Here is a 20284-nt window from a genome sequence, read left to right on the forward strand (position 1 = left end):
CAGCAATGCGATGAAATGCATGATAAATATAAAGAAAAAAATTGTTCCTTTAAATATATATAATTGAATTGACTTTATTACATCCTTCACATGATGAGTAGAAATTTCTACGTCACATCTCTGTCTAAATGTGCAATGTACAAATTTATAGTAATTTGTGATAAATAGTATGTACAGCAGGACAGTCAATATAAAATGGAAATACAGTTGTATCAGAGTGACATAATTAATCTGATGGCCTGGTGGAAGAAGCTGTCCCAGAGCCTGCTGGTCCTTGGTTTTATGCTGCGGTACCATTTCCTAGATGGTAGTAGCTGGAACAGTTTGTGGTTGGGATGACTCGGGTCCCCAAATGATCCTTCGGGCCCTTTTTGCACACTGTTTGTAAGTGTCCTGAATCGTGGGAAGTTCACAACTTCAGATGCGCTGGGCTGTCCTCACCACTCTCTGCAGAGTCCTGCGATTGAGAGAGGTACAGTTCCCGTACCAGCCAGTGATGCAGCCAGTCAGGATGCTCTCAATTGTGCCCCTAGAGAAATTCCTTAGGATTTGGGGGCCCACACCAAACTTTTTCAACTGTCTGAGGTGAAAGAGGCGTTGCTGTGCCTTTCTCGCCACACAGCTGGTGTGTACAGACCACGTGAGATCCTGAGTGATGTTTACGTCGAGAAACTTAAAGCTATTCACCCTCTCAACCCCAGATCTATTTACGTCAATAGGGGTGAGCCTGTCTCCATTCCTCCTGTAGTCCACAACCAGCTCCATTGTTTTCTGGACACCACTGTGTCGGGGTGAGGACTTCTTCTCTGTAGGCTGCCTCATTATTATTTGTGATTAGGCCCATCAATGTAGTATCATCAGCAGATTTGTGCTGTGGGTGGCAACACAGTCATGAGTATACATAGAGTAAAGAAGGGGGCTTAGGACAGCCTGAGGGGCACCTGTGTTGAGGGGCAGAGGTGAGGGAGCCCACTCTTACCACCTGCCGGTCATCTGACAATATGTCTATTAAGTAGTTAAAATAAGTACTGCAAAGTAACAGGAATAAGGACACCTTGCACCTGGGGCATTCCGTTTTCTCACTGTTACCATCAGGTAGGAGGTACAGAAACCTGAAGGCACACACTCAGCGATTCAAGAACAGCTTCTTCCCCCTGCCATCCGATTCCTAAATCGATATTGAACCCATGAACACTACTTCAGTTTTTTAATATATATTATTTCTGTTTTTACATGATTTTTAATCTATTCAATGTACATATACTGTAATTGATTTACTTTTTATCTTTTTTTCTTCTGTATTGTGTATTGCATTGAACTGCTGCCGTAAACAAATTTCGCAACAAGTGCCAGTGATAATGAATCCGATTTTGATTCTTTTAAAGTAATGAGGTAGTGTCAATGTCCATTTAGAAAACAGGCTACAGAGGCTGGTACCCATGATGGAGCTGACTTAATTTTACAAGTTTCTGCTACTTACTTCGATCTTGTGCAGTAACAGGGGAGGGGTTGCTTTTTGGGTGTTGATGTTCCTGTTCCGGTTTGTTTGTGGGGGGGCATTGATGATTGGGGTGATGCTCTTTTTTTTTGCATGGGGTGGAGGCAGGTTTCATGTTTCTCTCTGAACCACTTTCAAGTTCTGAATTTGTTTTGTGGCTATCCGGAGAAGACAAATCTCATAGCTGCATGGGGATACGTGCTTTGATAATAAGTTATTCCTCAAAACTTAGCCCCCCCCCCCCCCCCCCGCCAACACCAGAGAGTGATGCAGCCAATCAGAATGCTCTCCATGGTACATTTGTAGAAATTTCCGAGACTTCTCGTTGACAAACCAAATCTCGTCAAACTCCTAATGAAATATAGCCGCTGTCTTGCCCTCTTTTATAGCTGCATCAATATGCTGTGTCCAGGTTAGGTCTTCAGAGATCTTGACACCCAGGAACTTGAAATTACTCGCTCTCTCCACTTTGATCCCCCTATGAGGATTGGTTTATGTTCCCTCGTCTTACCCTTCCTGAAGTCCACAATCAGCTCTTCGGTCTTGCTGATGTTGAGTGCCAGGTTGTTGCTGCGACACCACTCAAATAACTGGTATATCTCACTCCTGTCTGCCCGTTCATCGCCAAGTGAAGTTCTGCCAACAATGGTTGTATAGTCAGCAAATGTATAGAGGTCATTTGAGCTATACATTGCTACACAGTTATGGGTGTAGAGAGAGTAGATCAGTGGGCTAAGCACACATCCCTGAGGTGTGCCAATGTTGATGTCAGTGAAGTGAAAATGTTATTTCCAATCTGCGCAGATTGTGGACTTCTGGTTAGGAAGTTGGGGATCCAGTTGCAGAGGGAGGTACAGAGGTCTGTAGCTTTTTGATCAGGACTGTAGGAATGATGGTGTTAAATGCTGAGCTCTAGTCAGAGCAGCCTGACACAGGTATTTGCATTGATGATTGGCTTGCAAAACTAGATATGTCAACTGGAATGAAAACAATAGGTTGGTTTGGAGCCAGAATCTTAAAATGCTGAACATTTTGGATGTGGTTTTGCTGGATGTCATACATAAAAGGCACCAGGAGGGTTTAGCATTTTGGCATTAATTCGTAGCTAGGGTGGCAAAGACTTTTGTACAGTACTGTATCTGTCAGCATGGAGCAGAGAGCGAGTCTCTAAATCTGGCAAGAGCAAAGAATGTCGGGAATAGTGAGGGCGCCACAGGAGGGGTGTGGAACAGGTGGCAGAGATAGAGTGGGAGGTGGCGCCGGTTCAGACACACCCTGTTCTGAGACGCCAGGCAAGGTCATTTGATTCCAGACAACTGGTTTATGGATCGTTACAGGAAGTCTCTCTAGTGTTTCCCGCACCCTCCCCTCTCCCTTCCCCTTTTCCCAACCATGATTCCTCTCTTCCCGTCCCTTTCCCACTCTCACTTTCCCACAATAGAGACCCATATCGGAATCGGATTTATCATCATTCACATCTTCTTCCTCGGCCTGTAGCTCCCTGTGGAACATAGGCCATTGATGGCCTCCTGTTACTATCGTCCAAAGTCGATAGTATGGTTAGAGTTTCTGTAATCCATTGTATGCACTGTACAGAGGACTGGCCCACAAAGTTTCACCAGAGCCTTGTTGGGTGCCTTTACCCATTTCCACCTCTCGTGATGGGGATGTAGGGTTGGACGAGAGGCATCACTCACATATGTCATGATTTTTTTGCTGTAGTACAGAGCAATACATAAAATAACAGTATTGTACAAAAGTCTTATGCACTCTAACTGTATATATTGGAGTTTAACTCTGTTTATGAAAGAACTAGGTGATATTAAAAACAGCATTAACTATTTTTTTAGGATCTGGTATAGACGAAGAAGGTATAATTTGGTAATCGTTATTTATGAAATGTGTAGATGTTCTTGTATTTACTTGATTGAAATAGAAAAGGAAAAAGTAAAAGGAAAATTGATGCATAATATTTCATTGAGGAAGAATAAACGATCTTCAAAAGATGTTAATACTTTCATGTAAAAATTCACAATTTTAAATAATGGCCTAAAGTTATTCCAAAACAGCCGATAGTATTGAATCAGGAAATACGAGTCTCAACGCATTAGAGAGGATCATAAAAGTTATGCTCCTAATATTGTATACATTCCACACTGCATTTTTCTCTTCACTTTATGATTAATATAAAATTACACGATGGAAGGTCAGGATTTAAAAGCCTGGTTAATTTAGCTTGGTTACTCTGTGTCACAACTCTGCCATGAATGTTGTCAAGCCCAGCTTTAAAAGAAGGAAGGTTGGGCATGGGGCTAGCAACCCCATCCTGTAAAAACCCAGAGCTACAGAACACCAACAGAAGCTCCAAAGACCTCATCCTTTGGAGAAGAATTATCTTGGCCTCGGAGATATATGAAATCATATGGTGAGAGCCAGTAGTCTGAGGAAGCAACATTGCTAATCATCCTTCTGTCATCCAGGACCACAATCTGACTCGCCCAGGACAGAGGACTCTGGCAAGTTGCTGTCAGCGGCCAATGTCCCTGTAGAGGTGACAAACTTAACTAACTCCACGCCATTGCTGTAGCATGAACAAAGTCACTGGAGAGACATAGCTGGTAGATATAAAGTAATCTTCTACTTAGCAAGATGAAACATAGCAGGCATCATATTGGGACCATTTCAGAGGAAGAGGCCTGCTCAACCCAACACTACGTGACATTTTATATGCTAACGCTCAGAGGACAATTCTATATGTACAATGTATTTACAATGCTTCCTTTTAGTTACATATAACTTTCACACCTCCTCCTTCACACTAGCAGTCCAGACAACCAAAATGAAAGTTAATCCATGTTACACATAAAATGCTTTGAAGAACTCAACAGGATTTCCAGCATCTGTAGATTTTCTTGTCTTTGTTAATCTGTATTGTCCAGTTTTTCAATTAACAGCTCTAGGAATCGATTGTCCAGATCTGCATTTTAAATTTAATCTACCGTCCATGTTCAACTCTAAAGATCAGTGGCTAAAGTTAGTCGCTGAAGTTAATATGTCCTAACTCCAAAATGCCCTAACAGTCACATTCCAGAAAGTAGAATAATCTTATTTCAGTGCTACTTTATTTTGTTGCTTCATTCAAGAAGGTCAATAAAAAAATTGTTTTTAGATGAAAGGTCACTGAGTAATATTTTTATAATTGAACACATTGCATTTGCTAAGACTGAAAATGTAAGAACTTCTATTGTTGTTATGCAGCTGACAAACCTCATGGAGGACCTGCAGGTATTCCAAGGATTCAAAGAGGGAATAATCAAGTTTCAGCCAACCTACAAATATGATATTGGCACAGACAACTGGGACACAAGGTAATGGATGACTTGAACTATCATTCAGGGTTGACTTTGCCATCTTTAAATTCTTAAGACCATGAGATGTAGGAGCAGATTTAGGCCCTTAGACCTATCGAGTCTGCTCTGCCATTTCATCACCCATTTTCCATTTTCCATTTTCCATTCCAGCCCCAATCTCCTGCTTTCTCCCAATATCCCTTCATGCCCTGACAAATCAAGAATCTGTCAACTACCCAATGATTTGGCCTCCACAGCTGCCTGTGGCAACAAATTCCACAAAATTAACCACTCTCTGGCTAAAGAAATTTCTCCTCATCTCTGTTCTAGGAGGGCGCCCCTCTATTCTGAGGCTGTGTCCTCTGGTCTTAGACTCTCCACCATAGGAAACATCTTCTCCACATCCACTCTATGAGTCCTTTTAACATTCAGTAGGTTTCAATGAGATCACCCCTCATTCTTCTGTATTCCAGTGAGTATGTTCCTCATACGACAAGCCTTTCAATCCCAGAACCAAATCTATTCTATTCTATCTGAAACTCATTTTTCATTTTCAATCTTTTTTTATTAATTTTCCAACAGAGAAAAAATTACAAATCAGAGGAGAAATTTTGGCAAACACATAATACAAAAGACGTAGAAACAACAAAAAAAATATATACTGTCAAGGTCAATTAGATACAATGTTAGGCCGTTGTATATAGTATATAAACAAGAAACCACAACTCCTTGACAAGTCATAAAAAACACTAGAAATTTTATTAATAAGAAGAAAAAAAACCCGCTAAACTAACCTAAAACAAAAAAAAAAGAAAGATTGGGCAGTCCATTTGAGGATAAAATTGGAAAAAAAGAAGAAAGGAAACATCTTTCCAGTCATCTCCGAACCTTTGCGGATAAGGAAAAGCTTTCCTTAAAAAAAATTTAAAAAGAGTTAAGAAAATTAAATGATATGAAACTATTGAATAAAGGGTTGCCAAACTTGCTGAAAGTTAAAAGATGTGTCAAACGTCCGGCTTCTAATTTTCTCCAAACTTAAACAGGACATAATGGAGGAGAGCGAGTTAAAAACAGAAGGTGGATTAGAATCTTTCCAATATATTTCCAGGAAAGCTCTCCTGGCCAGTAAAGTTGAAAAGGCTATCATATGTTGAGTGGAAGCAGGAACTTGAAGTGAATTGGGTTGTAAATCCACACCTATAACTTTTGATAATATTCTAAACACATCCCTCCAAAAATTATTTAACTTTACACAGGACCAAAACATATGAGTTAGAGTAGCCACCTCAACGTTGCATCTGTCACAAATAAGCCTTGTATTAGAAGAAAGATGCGCTAATTTGTCTTTTGACATATGGGCCCTGTGTACTACCTTAAACTGAATTAGGGAGAGACGTGCACAGATAGATGAATTATTAACTAAATAATAAATTTTACTCCATTGATCATCTGAAAGTGAATGTTGAAGTTCTATTTCCCAAGCAAGTTTAACCTTATCATTAGGCGTCATACCTGCATTCATTAACTGTTTATAAATAATAGCTATTAATCGCTTTTGAAATGGTTTAAGCTGAAAAATAGCATAAACCAAATTTGATGAATAAGCCAAAGGATAGTTCGTTAAAAAGTCAAAAATTCCTAACTTGTAAATATCTTTTAAAAAATGCGTACTAGATATACAATCGTATTTATCCATTAACTGTGAAAAAGACATTAAACAATCCTCTGAAAACAAATCTAAATAAGTTTTTATTCCCTTAGTTTTCCATATTAAAAAAGTGTTATCCAGAGTTGATTGTTTAAAGAAAAAGTTAGAATAAATATTACTAGAGAGTACAAAGTTATTTAAATCAAAAAATCTACGAAACTGAAACCAAATTTTTTAAAGTATGTTTAACAATAGGACTAAGACCTTGTCTACCTATGCTGGAGAACGAGAAAGGAAGAGGAGCTCCTAATAAAGAAGCTAAAGAAAACCTCATTACCAAATTCTTCTCCAAATGTAAACAGAAAGGGCAATCCTGGTTATCTATACCATGAATCTAAAAGGTGATATAACGAATATTAATTGCCCAATAACAAAATCTAAAGTTTGGTAAGACCAGTCCTTCATCTTTTTTTGATTTTTGCAATAAAAATTTATTCACTCTGGAACTTTTTTTATTCCAAATGTAAGACAAGATCATAGAATCTAATTTATCAAAAAACATTTTCGGAACAAAAGATGGACCTGCTTGAAATGTATATAAAAATTTCAGTAAAATAACCATTTTTATAGCATTTATTTGACCAATTAATGACATTGACATAGGCGACCATTTAGAAAGCGCTTGTTGAGTATATTCAATTAGAGGGGAAAAGTTATACTTATATAGGTCTTTAAAATTTTTAGTAATTTTAATACCAAGCTAAGTGAAGTAGTTTTTAGCAATATTAAAAGGTATTTGATCATAATAATCAGAATAATTATTAATAGGAAATAGGAAATGTAAGTTGAGTTTATATCCAGAGAAAATACTAAATTCCGTGAATATGGATAACATAAAAGGAATAGATTTCCTAGGTTCTGAAATTTTAAACTAATAAATCATCTGCATATAACAAAACCTTATGTAATTTATCCCCTCTCTTAATACCCTGCACAGAATTAGAATCCCTAAGAGCAATAGCAAGTGGTTCTAAAACCAAATTAAATAATAAAGGACTAAGAAGACAGCCCTGCCGGGTTCCTCTATATAATCTGAAATAAGGAGACTTCTGATTATTAGTTATAATTGCAGCCACCAGGGCATGATAAATCAATTTAATCCAGGAAATAAATCCCAGACCAAAATTAAACCTCTTCAAAACCTGAAACAGATAAGGCCACTCCACCCCATCAAAAGCTTTCTCTGCATCCAGAGACACAATACATTCAGATTCTTTAACTGAGGGGGAATAAATGATACTTAACAGTCTCCAAATATTAAAATGTAAGTACATATTTTTAATAAATCCAGTTTGATCATTTGAGATAACAGTAGGCAAAATATTCTCAAGTCTATTGGCTAGAATCTTATAAAATCTACCCTCGGTAAAGAGATAGGTCAATAGGATGTACAGTTCAATATATCTTTTCCTTTTTTAGGAATTAATGAAATTAATGCCTCATAAAAAGTTTTTGGAAGATTCCCAGAGTATAGAATCAGCAACAATTTTATGAAGATGTGGTATAAGCATTTCATGGAAAGTCTTGTAAAATTCCACCATATAACCATCTGGTCCCGGAACTTTCCCTGATTGCATAGAGGATATAGTTTTTGAAACTCAAATCAATTCCAACCAGGTCTTCATAATAAAACAAAAAGAAAAACAAGGAGCATCATTTTCCCTTCAGCACTTGTTGCAGTATTTCTCCAGTTGATTTCTCGAAGATAGTAGAAATGGTTGAGAACTGAAACGGAAAACAAAAGCATACTATTAGTGAAAGAGGTTACAGTACCACACAGTGTTCTTGCTGTGGCTTGCTTCCAAATGCACTGACAATTAAAATAACTTTACAAGACAGTTTAGCCACATGATACGGTACTTAAGGGTAATATCTTTAAAACAGCTATTGCTCACAGATGTTACATATGCCACCTTTGGTATGAAATTAAAGGTTAAAAAGTAAATCAGATCCAAAATACCTGTCCAGTCTCCAGTCTCATTACTTTGACACAGTTCTCCAGATATTTTACCGTCCTTCCAAGTCCAGAAGTAGCCTACTCCAAATCTCGTAGGGTGTAAATATGAGCTATATTCTTCTGTGCAGAACTAGCAGTCTATCTGCCACATTGATAATATCTATGTAAAGCAGGTTGGCTGTTGACAGCTTCCTGTGCAGCCAGAAGAAATGCACTGGACTCATTTTTCATTTCTCCATTGCTATTACATTTCTAAATTGTTACTTCGTGCGCCTAGTGGTACATCGGGCAGCAGCCTTGCCGTTTCTTCAGCTCTTAACGTTTTTTACGTGGCCAGGTTGCTAGCTCAACACTCAACCCAGCACAGATGGAAAGTGTGCAAGGAGCCAGCGGAATTTGAACCTTGGGCCACTCACCTCAGAAGTCCTACTCCATCAGCCAGCTACATATCCAAATATTCTACAAAAATACATACAATATTATGTTAAATGAAAGAAAGAAAAACTTCGCCTTGTCTTCGTATTTTATTTTGGATTCCATTTTCAAATCTGTGGAAACTGAAACAAATTCTTCAATGTGTCTTTGTCTTTTCTTTTGCCCCCACTGTGAATTGTCTGATGCTTTGATTTTTCACGGTTGGCCCTGGCAGAGATTTAACTTAAATCTTCCAAGTTCCAGTTATATTTCATGGGATTGGCAAAGTTTCTCATCGAAGGACATATATTTAAGCCAGTCCCAGCAATCATATGCCTGTTCCTCTGATTGGGATGCCTTCCTCATTGCGACTCCATGTGATCTGGGGTGCGGTGAGTGTTTAAAATATCATTGCTTTCCGTCAAGTCTGGGTTTCTCCCTTACTGTGTCCCCCAGTCTTAATATTGTTAGGTTGTAGGTATTACTGTTGTCATTGTGCGCTTGTTTTCCCTTAGTTGATCAAGTTGCCCTGAACATTTTTCTGCACTTCCATATGTAAGATGGTGGCGTGTGCACACACAGCAGCCCCTTATGGCGCCAAACGAAGCCGCTCCTTTCTCGGTTAAATGTGCCTTCTGTGATTGTAATGATTATATGGGACTCCAGTAAAGGCGGGTACAGCATGTCTACCGCAGCAGTGAGCTGCTTATTGTTCAGAGTAGCCAGCCAGGGTGTCATAGGAGCTGGCCGGCGGTTTGGAGAAAGGGAACTTGGGCCGGTCAGGCCGCTGGAAGAGAGTGCAGGCTAGTTGGGGCGCCGGAGGGGAGTGCGGGTTTGTGAGGCCGCCGGAGGGGAGTGCGGGCTGGTCAGGCGCAGGATTGGGTTCAGAGGAGCTGGCCTGGGTGTCATAGGAGCTGGCCGGCGGTTTGGAGAAAGGGAACTTGGGCCGGTCAGGCCGCTGGAAGAGAGTGCAGGCTAGTTGGGGCGCCGGAGGGGAGTGCGGGTTTGTGAGGCCGCCGGAGGGGAGTGCGGGTTTGTGAGGCCGCCGGAGGGGAGTGCGGGTTTGTGAGGCCGCCGGAGGGGAGTGCGGGTTTGTGAGGCCGCCGGAGGGGAGTGCGGGCCGGTCAGGCGCAGGATTGGGTTCAGAGGAGCTGGCCTGGGTGCTGACTATGCTGCTGCTGCCTACTGAAAGGCAGCAGAGTTGGTGTGTGAAGATGGCGTGCAGTGCAACCGTGAGTGACTGGCTTTGATATTTCACTGGAAGACCCTGTTGGACATTGCATGCCGCAGGCCTGCTTCCCTTGTTTGGTGGGAAAATAGGCAGAGAGGCAGCAGCGTGGTCTCAGTTGTAGCAAGAACTAGGCCTCGAGCCACGGGCTTGACTGCTGCTGCAGTCCAGGTGAGGAGACGCAGGAGGCGGTGTAGCGTGGAGTCCGTACTTAGGGCTGGCCTCTCCAGAGTTTGATTGGTGGAATGGCAGGAACCTTCAATTTGCAGGACTTGTCACTCAGGGTCTCCGACTAAAAATGTTTTCTTACTTGGTAATTTTTTTTCTCTCTCGCTGTTTTGAATGCACGTGTCCGTTTTTGCACCTTGGCCCAGGGGAATGCTGTTTCGTTCATCTGTATCCGTGTATGGTTTGAATGACAATTAAAGTTGATTTTGATTTGATTTGTATTGAGGTTAGAGTTCTCATTTGTCTGCTTGTTAAGTATTTGCACTAGATTGCCCCTTGGGAGAGGTATTTATGGAAAGCTAGAATGCTCAAATAGAGGTCTGCCTGTGATGGTTTAGCCATCCATGGCATTTGCTTTGTTACGTTCATAGTGTCCACTGCCTTGTCATTATTCTGTGAGAAGTGAGACAGTGATGCTCAGTGAATAAGTTGCCAATCCTCGGTGAATCTCTCAAAATTGTCGGCTGTGAATTGTGGCCGTGATCTGTGATCAACACCTCCAGAATGTCAATTCTGGCAGACTGACCTTTGGACCTGTGAAATATTGTGAATTATTCTGCTTTAGAAGAAACAGATAGTCTGTCTGGATCTTGATGAGATCTTGATTTTTTCACATATTTTCTATTCACCCTATTCAGCTCTGAGCAGTAGATAGTCTCTTTTGTTCTGTGGAAGCGGCCATTCACTCCCAAATGTAAGGGATGAACATGATCTTGAAGAACATGAAGGAAAGAGGAAAAAATTTTAAACAAGAAATTAGGAATTCTAAAAGGCGCATGAGATGTCCTTAGCAAGTAAGATTAGGGAGAATCCAAAAGCATTTGAAATATACATTACGATCAAGAGGGGATCTGTGGAAAGATTTAGGTCCACTCAAGGACAATAGAGGGAACTTGTGTGTGAAACTAGAGAAATTTGCATTTGGATTCAACAAGGATAGGTCATGGATGATGGTGAGATTCGGGAAGGGTGTATCTTACGGCGTGTTGATATTAAGGGGGCGAAGTATATTCTGAAACATTTATGTAGATATGTCCCCAGTACCCGACAGAATCTATCCGAGGATACTATGGGAAGGAAAGAAGGTTTGGACAGAGATCTTTGCATCCTTTTTACCCACAGGTGAGGTCCCAGGAGACTGGAGAATAGCTAAGGATTGTTCCTTTACAAGGGCAACAGGACAAAAACTGGTAATGATAGACGAGTTAGCCTCGCATTATTTATAGGGAAATTATTGGATGGGACATACTTGCATTTGGAATACTATGCACTTATTAGGGAAAGTCGGCCTAACTATGTGTAGAGGTGATTCAGTGTCACAAATTTAATTGCTTTTTGAAGAAGTGAGGAATTTGATTGTCAAGGGTAGGGCAGCACACCTTCACCACATGCATCTACATTTAGTAATCATTTGACAAGGAGCCTCATGGTCAGCTGATCCAGATGAAGTCAGGTGGGATCCACCGTGAGCTGGTTAGCTGTATACATGATTGGCTTAGTCATGGGAAGCAGAGGGTGGCTCTGGAGTTCTGCTTCTCTGAGTGGAGGATTGTGACCAGTGGTGTTCCACAGGATTGGTGCTGGGACCTCTGTTGTTTCTGTTCTGTAAATAATTTAGATGGTACAAATGGGAAGTTTGCTGACCACATGGAAATTGCTGTACAGCAGGACATAGCTGAGTTGGAAATTTAGCAGAGGAATCGCAGGCAGAGTTTTATCAGAATCAGTTTCAGGTTTATTATCACTGGCATGTGACAGGAGATTTGTTAACTTAGCAGCAGCAGTTCAATGCAATACATAATCTAGCAGAGATTATAGCAAATAAAATAAAACATAATAAGTAAGTCAATTACATAAATTGAATAGGTTTTTTAAAATGTGCGAAAACAGAAATACTGTATATTTTTAAAAAATGAGCTAGTGTACGAAACTTCAATGTCCATTCGGGAATTGATGGCAGACGGGAAGAGGCTGTTCCTGAATCGCTGAGTGTGTGTCTTTAGGCTTCTGTACCTCCTCCCTGATGGTAACAGTGAGAAAAGGATATGCTCTGGACGGTGGAGGTCCTTAATAATGGACGCTGCCTTTCTGAGACATCGGTCCCTAAAGGTGTCTTGGGTACTTTGTAGGCTAATGCCCAAGATGGAGCTGACTAGATTTACAACCGCCTGCAGCTTCTTTTGGTCCTGTGCAGTAGCCCCTCCATACCAGACAGTAATGCAGCCTGTCAGAATGCTCTCCAGACAAGTATGGTCATGCATTTTTGAAGGTCAAGTGTAAGAGGTCAATTACATAGTGAATGACAGCACCTTTTAAAAGTGAGGGATCTTGAGGTGCAAATCCACTGATCTCTGAAAGTGGCAGTGCAAGTGGATGGTGTGCACCGCATCCTTGTCTGAGTATCAAAGTTGGGAAGACATTTTACAGCTGAGTTTTAAAAAAAAATTAGCTAGGCTACATTTGGACGATTGTATGAAGATCTGGCATCATATCATGCGAAGGATATTGAGGTTTTGGAGAGGCTCAGAAGAGATTCACCAGGATGCTGCTTTGATTGAAATGTTGGAGGCTGAGGGACAAGCTAGTAGAACTATATAATATTGTGAGAGGCACAGAGACAACAGATAGTCAAGTCTTTTTGCCAGGATTGAAATGTCTGATAGAGGGTATGGGATTCTGGTTAGAGGGAAAATTAATTTCATGCATTTTCCAGAGTCTTATTTCAGGATTCTTCCCTGTTTGACCAATGATATGCAACAAATAATTTTGATTTTCATCTACTATAAACTCTTCCTTCTATTGTCTCCATTCTGTCGGCAGGATGATTCCTTGGGAATCCAGTGCCTAGGGCAGCTCTGCCTATTACTCTGCATACATTTTTATTTGAAGTGTAAATTAATACGTGAATCACCCATTTTGTGGTTTCTGCTTGTGTTGTCTCAGTTGGGAGGGATTACATTCAGCATTCTGTAATCCAGTACCAGCACTGCTTCCTAATGGCACAGATTCATTAACCTACCTTACTGTCTTTTTTCCCCACTATGGTACTGATAAGTTTATGTAAATACGGAGATAATATGCTAATGACAGATCTTGTATGACCAGGAAATATTGGCAGTATAACTTTTTTTAATAGAAGGAGTGTCCACACTAAAGAAAGCACTTCATTACATGACACAGTTCCTAAAAGGGTGGCAACAAGGAAGCAACTACTAATATTTTAAACGTTAACTTTCTCCCCATAACGTGTTGTTTTTCGGTAGGGTAGAGTTCCCTTTAATTGCATGCTCCAGAAACAATTAAACTGTCCATTTAAAGAACACCTATAACATGAAAGCACATCTTTAGGGCAATCTACGGAATAATAACTGTACAGGGGAGGGATGTTAAGGGAAATGACAAAAGGCAAAAATAGTCTTTAAGGAGATTTTTAAGGCAAGAAAGAGAGAAGCTGATATGTTGACGTGGCCATGGACATTTGTATCAGTACTTCATACCAAGCTTCACTTTGTTGTGATTAAGACAGGAAAATCTTCCTTAATTTTGTTTGTTAGGCAGTGTGATATTTTTTAAAGGAGTGCTTTTTTTCTCACAGTGAGAAATGCCGAGTCCCCGCATGGTGTGATCGGATCCTTTGGAGAGGAAACAACGTCAAGCAGTTGGATTATCGGAGTCACATGGCTTTGAGAATCAGTGACCATAAACCTGTTAGCGCATTCTTCCAAGTTGGGGTAGGAAATCACCTTTTCACGTTCTCTCAAGTTTTATCCTTTGTCTTGATCAGTTGTAATAGAAACTTTCTTTTTATTAGGGAAACCCCCCACACACACAACAGGAAACAAGAATACATGCTTTGATAATAAACGAACCTTTGACCATCAAACACCTCCCCCACACACAAAAAAAACAAATCGTGCAAACAGTAAAAAGAACATCAAATCCCACACTCTAAGCACCCCCCTTCACACCAAAAAATAAACAAATTGCACAAGCAGCAACAATATAGAATGGGCAAAAACATAGAGCATATAAATATAAAACTGAAAGAGTCCAAGTGAACTACTGTCTCATCCATAAATCGCAGATCCAGAACCTTGGTACAATCCTCCGATAGCACCGGGGGGGGGAGACTATTCAAACACAGCAAGTACTCAAAGTACTGAGTGGAGCAACATCTGCAGGAATGAATGGAAAGAATTTTCTATGTGGAAAAAATGTAGGGCTAATTTACACGGTCTTGTTGCATTGATAATGATTAGGATGACAGAAGATAACACAGTGGTTAGCTTAACACTGTTACAATGCCACTGTCCTGGGTTCAATTCCACCTGTGTCTGTAAGTAGTTCTCCCTGTGGTGGTGTGGGTTTTCTCTGTGTGCTCCAGTTTTCTCCCACATTCCAAAAACATACAGTTGATCACATTCGTAATTGGGCCGCACGGGCTTATTGGGCTCGAAGGGATCATTACCGTGCTGTATCTCTTAATAAACTGCGAGGATTGGTAACAACCTCAAGCCAATATGCTTTTCAGGTTAGGGGCAAGATGGTGAAGCTGGACTCTGTGGGGCAGAGTTGGACTCTAATCAAAGAAAGCCCGCTGTACTGTGGCGGCACTTGATGCTGCGCTGTTTACGCATGAGCAACAACAGGTTACGTGATCCCTCCATTATGGGAATCTACACAAAACTGACTCGGTGCATTCATATTTCAATATTGTGCACAGTCCACCAGATGAAGTCTCAACACTGCCCAACATAATGTGGCATAAACTCCTTAGTTGTGTATTAGCAACAATAGATTATAATTTTCTGTTTGCTTTCCTAATTACTTGTTCTATCTGGCTGTTCGGGTGGCGGGTTGGTGATATCCTGTCTACCCTCCACTAACCTGCAGACAAGGTGTAGCACTTGTTTAGCCCCACACCCCTGGTCAGGGTCACGTGAAGCCGTGGGAGCAGGTGGCGGATGGTTGTATGAGCAGCTGGTGCACATCAGAAGTCCTGGTTATTTAACCGCTGGCACCAGGCAGCCAGTCTCTGAAAAGTATTGATAATGGCTGGGACACCGGTCTTTTAAAGACACTGCCCTGAAGAAGGCAATGGCAAACCACTTCTGTGGAAAAATTTGCCAAGACCATGATCTCCCACGTCATGTGACACAGACCATAATGATGATGATGATAACTCCCTGTTAGTGCAGGTCATGTGTCGTGGGGAAGCGGGTTCAGTAAGTGAAACAGCAAACACTGATTGTGGATAAGATTAGCAACCGTTTATTTATAAGCAAGCAATGAAATACATAACTCAATGTCACCCAGGCTATAGAAACTAAAACACTAAACATTCAAAATTCTTTTTAAATCTGTCCATGTTACACAACCAGATTAAACAAGGGATAAGTGACTACTTAACTAGGTGTGCACCCAAACGTGTACCCCTCCCTCTATTAACTATAACACACCTTCCATATGGTTTCTCCAGCACTGCCCTCTGGCTTACAGCTTGGAGTGGCTCGGAGTCAAGAGAGAGAGCCTAGCACCCATGTGTTCACCTTTATGTAATGTGGAAGATTGACTTGTTTACTGATCGCACGTTGCTTCCACCATGCTGGTCTAAGTAACCACCTTCCTATTGGTTAGCTTGTACGCCCTGCGGCACAGGTTTCTTGTCACTGCTCGCGTGCTGCAATACCTGAGACTGGTTTCCAGTAGAATACTAGCCTTCACTTAGTATCCACTGTTTCACTTACCAGACCTGTGAATCTGCCTCCTTACAGCACCATGCCCACGTCGCTCTGCATCCCAGAGCTCTTAAATGAACCCTTTCTATAGTATATAAATTCTCCTTTGGGTGCTTGTAATTTTGGATTAATAATTAGCAGGAAAGATATGTAAGATGCTGCAGGTCAAATCTTGATCTGGAGAGGTTTGCATTTGCATCAAGGACCGGACAAGTGAATGAGAGATGGAATGCTGCTACTCTTCCTTTCGGCCCACAGAGTGCACTTGCCAGCATATTGTTGCTCAGCTCTGGGGGGAAATGTTGCAAACTGCTAAGGTCAGTCAGTGTCACAGTTGTACTATATGCATGAATTTATATATATATATTAAATGCATTATCAAAATGACTTGTAGTTCAGGGCATTTGTGGACACTTCTGTCACAGAAGAGGCAGAAGATTGGGTTTTGGCCTGAAACGTTGACTGTACTTTTTTCTATAGATGCTGCCTGGCCTGCTGAGCTCCTCCAGTATTTTGTGCGTGTTGCTCGGATTTACAGCGTCTACAGATTTTCTCTTGTTGAGGATTGGACTTGATTTGTTTTAGCCTAACCCACCCTCTAAAAGAGGGATTTGTGTTGAAAACATCATTTCAGATTGACTACCTATAATCATCAATTTTCTTTCTGTCCACAGATCCTTTCAGAATTTGTGCATCTTCAGAATTTTTTTGTGTTTCTAGATCGCCAGCATTTGTCATATTCTCCTTTAGCTTTAAGAAATAATTTTTTGGTATTTGAAGCGTGACTTTGTACTGATCAGTTCTTAAGTACAGTCCATATTTTTACAGATAAAAGTGGTCAATCAAGACTTGTACAGGAAGACCTATGAAAATATTGTTCGTACTTTAGATAGAATGGAGAATGATTCCATTCCTTCAGTGTCACTTTCAAAGACAGAGGTAAGATATTCTGCCGCTATTTCAGTCTGTAACTTAATCTGTGGCCAATTTTGAGTGATTTTCAGCGCAGTTCAATTTGTGTGGTATGTTGCCACACCAACATAATTAATGGTTTTCCAATAAAGTAAAATTTCTGATCTCATGGAGAAATTAGCAGACATAGAATAGTTATTAACCATTAATTATTTCAAAAAGGTATGCTGTTATCTTGCTGTAACACAATAAAGTCAATTTAAAGGTAAAGTTGGTGGTCAACTACTTAGATTCAATGTGTGTGTAGAGTTTTAAAATATACTTTTCAATGATATATTGCAGTAAAAATTGGCCAGCATTTATAATATAGGAGCAGAAGTAGGCCATTCGGCCCATTGAGTCTGCTTTGCCATTTCATGGGCTGATCCAATTCTTCCAGTCATCCCCAATCCCTTGCCTTCACCCCAAACCCTTTGATGTCCTGGCTAATCAAGAACCTATCTATCTCTGCCTTAAATACACCCAGTGACTTGGCCTCCACATCCGGTCATCACAGATTTACTGCCCTCTGACTAAGGTAATTTCTCCGCATCTCAGTTCTAAATGGACGTCCTTCAATCCTGAAGTTTTGCACTCTTGTCCTAGAATCCCCTACTATGGGAAATAACTTTGCCATATCTATTCCATTCAGGCCTTTTAATATTAAGAATGTTTCTATGAGTTGCCCTCTCATTCTCCTAAACTCCAGGGAATACAGCCCCAAGAGCTGCCAGACATTCCTCATATGATAACCCATTAGGGAAAGGAAAATGAAGAAACGTGGTGCATACATTTGACAATTTATGCTCATTTAATGAAGTGTATCACCAGAGGTCAGAATATCCATATTGAATGCCTTCTCAGTTTATATTTTGAACATTATTTTGAGATATAAAAGCTTTAAATCCCTCTGACTAAGTCACTCACCCACCAAACTCAGTCCATTCTGTTCTGACCTTATTCCCTAACTGCCGAATCTCCTGACTATAAGGACCATTGCAACGGTCTCCACTTCTCTATCCTTATAGGCTGCAATTTGTTTTTTTTTTTGTTAGCCGCTTGTTTCACTCTATATGTCAGTGATATAGATGACAGAATTGATGACTTGTGACCAAGTTTGCAGCTGATAGGTGGAGAGCAGGTACTGTTGAGGTTGAGCAAGCATTGTGTCAGTAGAAGGACTCGGACAGATTTGGAGAATGGGGAAGGGGGTGGCAGATGGAACACAATGCACTTTGGCAGAAGGAATAAAAGTGTAGCTTATTTTCTAAATGTGATGCAAATTCATAAATCAGAGATGCAGAGGGACCTGGGAGTCCTAGTGCAGGGGTTCCTAGTTCGCTTAACTTGCAGGTTGAGTCAGTGGTATGGAAGGCAAATGCAATATTCGTATTCATTTCAAGGGGCCCAGAATATAAGAGCAAGTACGTTATTTTAGCAATATAGCACAGAATAGGTCCTTCTGGCCCTTTGAGCCAGGCTGTCCCACTTCCCCTACAAACCCAATTAACCCTAACTTAATCATGGGACAATTTACAATGATCAATTAAACCTACCCATTAGGCCTTTGTTGGAGGAAACTAGGGCATCAGGAGAAAACTCAAGCATTTCATGGAGAGTCCTTACAGAACAACGCCAGAATTGAACTCCAAAGTCCGGACGCCCCGAGCTGCAAAAATGTTGCTCTAACCACAACACTATCACTCCACTATCACAATCACTATCACTATCCCGCTGGAGTTTCGAGAAGTTGGAGAGGGGAAATCTCATTGAAATCTATTCCATATTGAACGGACTATATGGAGTGAATGTGGAGGGGATGTTTCCTATAGCAGGTGAATCTGGGGCCAGAGCGCACAGCCTTAGATTAAAGGAATGTCCCTTTTTAGAACAGAGATGAGGAAGAATTTCTTTAGCCAGAGTGTAGTGAATCTGTAGAATTTATTGCCACTGTCTGCATTGGAGGCCAAGATATTGGGTATATTTAAATTGGAGGTTGATAAGTTCTTGATTAGTCAGGGTATCAGTGGTTACAGGGAGAATGTGGTTAAGAGGGATGATAAATCAGCCATGATGGAAAGATGGAGCAGACTCAGTGGGCTGAATGGCCTGATTCTGGCTCCTCTGTCTTACGGGAATATAATCGTATTGAATGGGCTGTGTACTCTTATGTCTATTTTTAGGTCAAACATAAATGAATTATTTGTTTTGTATTTTTGTCAAAATTACAATGCTAGGCACATCCTGTTTTCTGTCGCTGATTGATGAGGAAGGTGAATGCACCAGCGTAACATCTGTCAGTAACTTTCCTGCTCCCTCTTGTGTTATGAGTACTGCAAAATGCTTTCCTTTCACACAGTTAGATATTGTAGAAAAATAACCAAATAAAACAGATGCAAAACTTGTACTCTCCTGCCTTTTATGGTTCAGCGGCTTGAACCTGTGTTCACCCATCAACTCTGGATTGATAAAATGTTAATTTAAACCTTGTCGATGATTGTGGGCTTTTACTCCATAATGTTGCAAAGCTCCATTTTTCACTGGCATTAATTTATTAAGTTGTTCTCTCTTTTCAGTTTCATTATGAGAATGTAAAGTTCATGCAGCTCCAGGTTCAAACGCTTGTCATTGCCAACACTGGACTTGTGCCCTGTCAGTTTGAATTCATTACCAAGTTGAATGAACCTTCTTATTGCAAGCCATGGTTTAGTGCTACACCAAACAAAGGGATTTTACATGAAGGTACACTATATTTTGTTTAAAAGTATAAATGGTCTCTTTTTATCACTGAGCTCTGATACAGGTTTGAACTTGCTTATTACCCACTGCTAGAATAACTTCTGACCCTGGATTTCTAAAATATAAAAATACCCTCTATCTCTACTCCTTCAAGAGGACCACAGCCTTATCATAGGGTTTGGAGGCTTGCACGCCTCAATGACCCGGAGGGCAATGTGTGCTTTGGCTCTTGGTAGGGTTACCCATGTGAAACAGGTCAAAAGGTCGAGGCCAGGCTAAGAGTGGTCCACTGCTCCTCCAAGTTCGTGGGTTCTACTCAGTGCTAACACTGACTGCTCAGTAAAAAATTGTTATGGAAAACAATAATGAAGACTCCGACATCAGTGTGTGACGGTACCCTGGGGCACAGTAGAGAAGATGCCCAAAGGCAGGCAGAGATGGGGGACCTTCATTGTTGCCCTGAGCACCAGTGT

General features: G+C 40.8%; 1 protein-coding gene across 4 annotated transcripts in view; it reads left to right on the top strand.

The window, feature by feature from the left end:
• Positions 1-20284, top strand: part of inpp5b (inositol polyphosphate-5-phosphatase B) — a 194884-nt gene that overhangs the window by 149972 nt on the left and 24628 nt on the right. For all 4 annotated transcript variants that reach the window (XM_059954331.1, XM_059954328.1, XM_059954329.1 and 1 more), the window contains 4 exons: positions 4757-4866; positions 13979-14114; positions 16950-17060; positions 19649-19814. In XM_059954331.1, coding sequence (XP_059810314.1) covers positions 4757-4866; positions 13979-14114; positions 16950-17060; positions 19649-19814 — 523 coding nt within the window. The remainder of the gene's footprint in view (positions 1-4756; positions 4867-13978; positions 14115-16949; positions 17061-19648; positions 19815-20284) is intronic.

Source organism: Hypanus sabinus, chromosome 30, assembly GCF_030144855.1.
Source record: "Hypanus sabinus isolate sHypSab1 chromosome 30, sHypSab1.hap1, whole genome shotgun sequence".
Classification (NCBI taxonomy): domain Eukaryota; kingdom Metazoa; phylum Chordata; class Chondrichthyes; order Myliobatiformes; family Dasyatidae; genus Hypanus; species Hypanus sabinus.